The sequence below is a fragment of the Alosa sapidissima genome, chromosome 16 (assembly GCF_018492685.1).
Source record: "Alosa sapidissima isolate fAloSap1 chromosome 16, fAloSap1.pri, whole genome shotgun sequence".
Lineage (NCBI taxonomy): Eukaryota > Metazoa > Chordata > Actinopteri > Clupeiformes > Clupeidae > Alosa > Alosa sapidissima.
This window is the reverse complement of record NC_055972.1, coordinates 2,288,330-2,294,508: the sequence shown is the minus strand read 5'-3', so window position 1 is coordinate 2,294,508 and position 6,179 is coordinate 2,288,330. Positions and strand designations below refer to the sequence as shown.

Below are 6,179 nucleotides of genomic sequence, written 5' to 3'. Positions count from 1 at the left end.
TGGCCGTTACACTCTGAACTAGTTCAGCAGCCCTGAGATTTCCTCCAGTAGAACACCAGTGTTGATTCTGCACTCTGGGCACTGGAGTTGGGTCCAAGATTGATTATTGAAAATCAGTGATTGTTTTTTTGTAAGCAACAAGTGAAAAAGTCCAATGAGGAGCGGTAGTACCACTGACTTAAAAAAAAAAAAAGGTTGGAATTGGGTCCCAAGCATAACTGTTGCCCTTTGTTCCTCGCGAAAATGTGATGACCATGAGCTTGGACCGTGCAGGGAATTGTATGGTTTGGTTTGAACAGAAATCTCTGATGTGATGACCATGAGCTTGGACCGTGCAGGGAATTGTATGGTTTGGTTTGAACAGAAATCTCTGATGTTATGACCATGAGCTTGGACCGTGCGGGGAATCGTATGGTTTGTTTTGACACTGTGGAAGTGCTAAAGAGATTGACGTGTGACCGAGACCTCTATGGGGAAGGATGCCATCACCAGTCACCTGTGTGTGCTTCTGCTTTCAGGGAGTAGCCAGCTGTGAATGCCCGCCTCAGTCGCCCCCTCTGTGAGCTACCGGCACCCTTGTGTCCTTTCTTGAGTAATGCAGGTAAAGTCACAACATTTACTATTAATGCGACTAATTTCTTTGTTCAGCTCAATACATGTGCAACTTGGACGTCAGGTTTTAATTCCAGAGCTCCAGAGGTCAACCTGTTTCCTGAAAGGTAAGTGGATTTAAATCAAAGAGTTTGAATACTAAATGTGTAATGGTGTTCACTGTGATGTCACTTAAGGCTGGTGCTCACGATGTTGCCATCTCTACTACCTCCCTCAGATACATTCCACACACACACACACACACACAGTGCCCCCTCAGATGCATTCTACACACACACACACACACACACACACACACACACACACACACACACACAGTGCCCCCTCAGATGCATTCTACACACACACACACACACACACACACACACACACACACACACACACACACACAGTGCCCCCTCAGATGCATTCTACACACACACACACACACACACACACACACACACACACACACACACACTGCCCCCTCAGATGCATTCTCTACTCCACTCCTCCTTGTCCCCCCCCCCCCCAATACTCTACACTAGTCCACCTTGCCACCTGGCCGACTGCCCCCCCCCCTCCTTATGGCCTGACCCATGCATTCCAATCCATTATACTACATAGAGTTCAATTGCTTTGAAACTGTATCTGACCCCAACAATCACGATATCAGGCTGCTGCCCTTTCGGTTCAGTTAGTTTGTTTTAATATATATTTTGTAATCTCGAATACAAGCACATAATACAGGTACATAATTAATCTCTATCGTCTACATAACTGCACAGAATACCGCACTCAACCTGCACTTTGGTATGTAATGCTTCTTTGCACTTCTGGTTGGATGTCCACTGCATTTCATTGGCTCTCTACCTGTACTCTGCTAAATGACAATAAAGTTGAATCTAATTTAATCTAATCTAAATCATATACAGGTACAAGCAGTCAATTACAAATACATGAAGAATACTCTACCCTAGTCCACCTTGCCACCCCACGAGCCTTTGAACAAAATACACATGCACACACACACTGCCCCCATAGTTACAGAGCTGATATTCAGGTCTGATGTTTGCACTAAATATTAATGTTAATGGACACCATATAACCATTCTAACACTGTAGGTCACTGCAGCAGTGTATTAATAAACACATACAGGTGATAACAGAGACGTCAGCAGTGTATTAATAAACACATACAGGTAATAACAGACGTTGTCAGCAGTGTATTAATAAACACATACAGGTAATAAGACATCAGCAGTGTATTAATAAACACATACAGGTCATAACAGACGTCAGCAGAGGACGGAGGAACTCAACGGCCAGAAATGTGTTGGATACCTGTGGAGTGGATACCTGTGAAGTGTCTGTTTAATGTGTTGGATACCTGTGGAGTGTCTGTTTAATTTGTTGGATACCTGTGGATCTCGTGTTCACATTTTCTCTGTTTGAGATTTCTGACTACTATTGTGGTTGTCTGAATTGTGCTGTACATAACTCTAATTCTTCCAATAAAAGAGAATATCTTTGCATCTGTGAATATCTTTGCATCTGTGCTTATTTTCTATTTTGTGGTCTCTCAATTTATCTGATGTGTTCATGCAAGTGTCTTTTGGAGCAAGAAAGTCCATCCATGTTATTGCAATTGTTATTTATTTATTTATATCAGGGGCAGTGCCCAAATAAACATTAACCTTGTACAACACTAGGAGAGATGCATTGTGCCAGGTTGTAAATCATACAGATGACAAATATTAAGATGTCACATATCTGGCCGTAATAAAAGCTGGTTGCCATGCAACCACCTTAAAAACAAAGAAGAATCCCAAGGACCCTAAAGGTGGCACAGCTCACCCTCGTGGTCAGTCCACATTGGTCATCATGTCCCTTTCTGCCTCCGTCTGTTAGTCAAGTGTTCAGAGGTTTTCACAACGCTTGCCCCCTCACCGGGTCAGCACCTGATGGTCATTTATAACTCCTGTGTTTAGAGATGGCTAATGCAGCACCTGATGGTCATTTATAACTCCTGTGTTTAGAGATGGCTAACGCAGCACCTGATGGTCATTTATAACTCCTGTGTTTAGAGGTGGCGATGGCACCTGATGGTCATTTATAACTCCTGTGTTTAGAGTCAGTAAGTAAGTATATACCGTAGAACATGTCTTTATGTAACCTCTATAATAGCCATGAAAAGCACTGAAGTTTATTTTATCTAATCAAGTAAAACCCTGACGTTAACGTTACAAAGAAGTTATTCTTTGATGCTCCCAGTGTGTGCTAGCATATGAAGCAGATGACAAAAAACACCTGCAAAAGTACTGGTGTCAGCATAAGCCAAGCAAAGGAGCAGCTGGGCTGAGGAAACGACCAACTCCGGTATTTACGACCTGCAGTTGTCAGAAACACTCAACCCCATAATGTACGACTTACAAATATTACATGTTGGACCATAACTCTTCATCATTAGTGTTAATTGTCAAAACAATTGGAACAAGGAACAGGAAGACCATATTTGGATACCATTGGGTGCAGGGCTTTTTATATGAACTTGACACCATCTGTGGGTGGGCACATTCAACAGGTATTAAAATGCCGCCTCAGCATCTTACTGTATGTAGTGTGCAAAAACTGGTCTCCGTGTTCAGCACATATATATATATATATATATATGTGTATATATATATATATATATATATGTATTATGCTATAACTTATTTTAGAACACCTGAAGCACATAACTCAGTGTAAAAAGAAAATAAGTATTTTTCAAGTGAAGCAGTAGCCACGTAGAATGAAGTTTTCCATCATATATGGGCTATGTGTCCATATGGTATGTCCAAGGACAGAGCAACTTTACTGTAAATGGTAGAAATTAGAAATTAGCTCTTGAGCCCAGTGACACAGGACATGCATGCATAGCAATATGTAGGCCTACTCATAAATATGGCCTTGATCATTTGCCCAACACCAAATCAATGTAAAAGACTTGGTTTGGCTTTTAGTAGAAAACAATTCTGCTAAAGACGTCTCATAAGCCCAGCTGTCACATCTCTGGTGGGGTGGCTGACTTTTTGCATTAATGACTGCAGCATTTTGTCTAAGAGTGTTGATCCTCTTATTCCCTCCCCAGGATGGAAAACCGCAATGTTGTTAAAGTGAAGTTCAAAGACCACAATAAATATGTTTTTTTCTCCAACAACATTTACATTTGAAGCATTTTTGGAATGTGGTGAGAACTTTTAATATTTGTAATAATCACATTCATATTTACAAAATATATGGACACAAAATATGGCTGTGGTTATGTCATGTTTCAAACGATTTGTCTGCCTTAAGTTGCCAGGAAATTTGACCTTCCTACAATGGATTTTAAAGTCTTTGATGACTCAAAGACAGAGGTTGATCAGGAAGCATTTGAATATTTGATGATGCAGCCAGATGTTGGTGTCCTGGAAATTGTTATGTCAGAGACAACTTTTGAAGGTAAATGTTCCTTTTTCATTTTATACTTACCATTGTTATCTGTCTATTGATAGTCGTTTGGTAGCATGCTGCTAACATGATATTTAAATGTAAGACCATTGACTTGATTCTGTATCACAGATTCTTTTAGTTCAGACTCCCTTGCTGGTGCTGAGACTACTTCTGGGTCTGATGACACTGTGATATTGACCAGAAGTCCAAGTGAAGAAAAACGAATGGAGGAACGTTGTCATGCCCAAGTAAAGTTCATCAGTCTTGCTTTTGAATTGCATCTACAGGTCCTTACAATAGCGAAGACATTTGGGTTTTGTAATTCATTGTCATTTGTCAATCTCTTGCATCTTCTTAATATTGGACATTATGCCTAGATGGTCGAAAACATCTTAAAAGGAAGCCCAGGAGGCGACAAGATCATGAATGAATATGCTCGAACGAAGTGTTTGTCAGATAGCAGAAGACGTGACATGGTGAAGATCTTGGTTGCTCATATGACAAATGAACATGGGTAAGTAGCTAGTACAGTGATTTGTAAACAATGGTTATGATGCTCTGGGTTCTAGTGTGTGTGTGTGTGTGTGTGTGTGTGTGTGTGTGTGTGTGTGTGTAGAACAAGCCCACCTCGGCGTTTGAAGGAAGACTACGCAAAGGGGATCATCTCCCTCTTCCCCTATTTGGCCGACCCCAGGAGCAAGCTTGGTTATGTAATTGTCATCTTTTTTCATTTTTTCCCCCCTTGACTCTATAAAGCTTAACCAATATGGCATTTGCAGTGTGTAACTACCCTTTGTCCATTTGTTATGGTAATCATAGGAGCATTATTACAATGCAGAAGATGGAAGTGGCTATTTGGCATGGAGAATTAAAACGCTGCAGAAAGAAGCATCAGATGGACGACTTAAGCGCCCACGACAATCACAAACAGGTGCCTTATTTGATGTTGCTTATTGCTTTTATTAACTTGTGTTCCGGCCTTGTTTTAAACATTTTGTTGTGGTTTCAAAAGAACGCTTAGCTTGTTGTATATTATATTCTTGTTACACTCATTTAGAGGAAGATTAATCCAGGTGAGACTAGTCAAAATTCTATCAAGTCATATTGTGATTGTGGTGTATTGTTTTATGATTTTTCTATTCGGTTAATATTTTTCATAGAGCAAAGCAAGGTTTAAATGACTGCATACACATGATTTTCATGTTTTATCCACACCCAGTTTTGTGAGTACACTGTTCTCTGGAAAGAACGGTACCAAAGCACTGTTGCTTCATATTTTTTGTGATTTCAGGCGGGCCAACCGTGGACAGAGATCCTTACAAAGAAGATAACTGGTTGAGTGATGAACGCCAGTGTCAGGAAGCAATAGCTCTGATGAAGCACACAGCTGATGAATCCGTGGTGAAGGAAAAGATGAGGTTTACCCTGGTCTATCGTCAGAAGATTTTGCATGATCCTGACAAGTCATCTGATATTCTAACCATTTTCCCACGATTCATGGACATACCTGGCCTGGTGAGTCTTACAGTAGACATACAAATTTTAAATTCAGTGCTGTATCTTTGCAGTAATCCATAACTTGTTTCTATTCTGTCTTTTTTGTAGATTGAGCAGGATTTTACACTACTTTTTGGTGACTCAACTTCTGCAAAGCTGTTGGAGAAATGGTCCACCAACATAAAACCAAAGGTCATTGCACAGAGTCGTGGCCTGACACAGACTGGGGAGCTCCAAGACCTCGTCCAGAATGCTGTAGCTACTGAAATTGAAGAAAGTAACTATAATGGCTATGCCGAAAGACATTTCACATAAAAGTCATTACCGGAATTGTAGACAAATGAGGAACCTAAATCAATGTGTTATTGATGAGTGGCTAAAGTTTGTTTGAAAATGCTATTCCTTAACCGTAAATGTAGGCAAAGGAGATTACTGGGGTCTTAGACCAGTTCATTTTGTTTTCTATTTCTCCAGGTTGGGACAGTGACATGTCTTCCATTCTCTTGCTGGTCCACCTTCTACCACCTTCGAGTCAAGGGCGCAAAAGACCAGGGAAGATTTCGGCTCGACAAGCCTGTGATTGCCTAGTGAAATTCATCAAGGTGAAGCTATAG

At 40.8% G+C, this 6,179-nt stretch overlaps 1 protein-coding gene across 1 annotated transcript; it reads left to right on the top strand.

Moving 5' to 3' along the window:
- Positions 1-3,715: 3,715 nt before the first annotated feature.
- On the top strand, positions 3,716-6,179 carry LOC121685549. Its single transcript, XM_042066143.1, has 9 exons — positions 3,716-3,823; positions 3,931-4,077; positions 4,198-4,316; positions 4,446-4,582; positions 4,685-4,778; positions 4,888-4,999; positions 5,360-5,583; positions 5,674-5,842; positions 6,040-6,179. Exons 1-9 carry the CDS (start codon positions 3,775-3,777, stop codon positions 6,177-6,179), a joined length of 1,191 nt encoding a protein of 396 aa, XP_041922077.1. The 5' UTR covers positions 3,716-3,774.

What these genes read in the sequence shown, in the direction of transcription:
- LOC121685549 (XM_042066143.1), top strand. Translation starts at nt 3,775, where the DNA reads ATGTTTTTTTCTCCAACAACATTTACATTTGAAGCATTTTTGGAATGT. An exon ending in CCAGGAGCAAGCTTGGTTAT is followed by an intron (nt 4,779 to 4,887) that starts GTAATTGTCATC and finishes TGGTAATCATAG; the next exon opens with GAGCATTATTACAATGCAGA. An exon ending in CCCACGACAATCACAAACAG is followed by an intron (nt 5,000 to 5,359) that starts GTGCCTTATTTG and finishes TTGTGATTTCAG; the next exon opens with GCGGGCCAACCGTGGACAGA.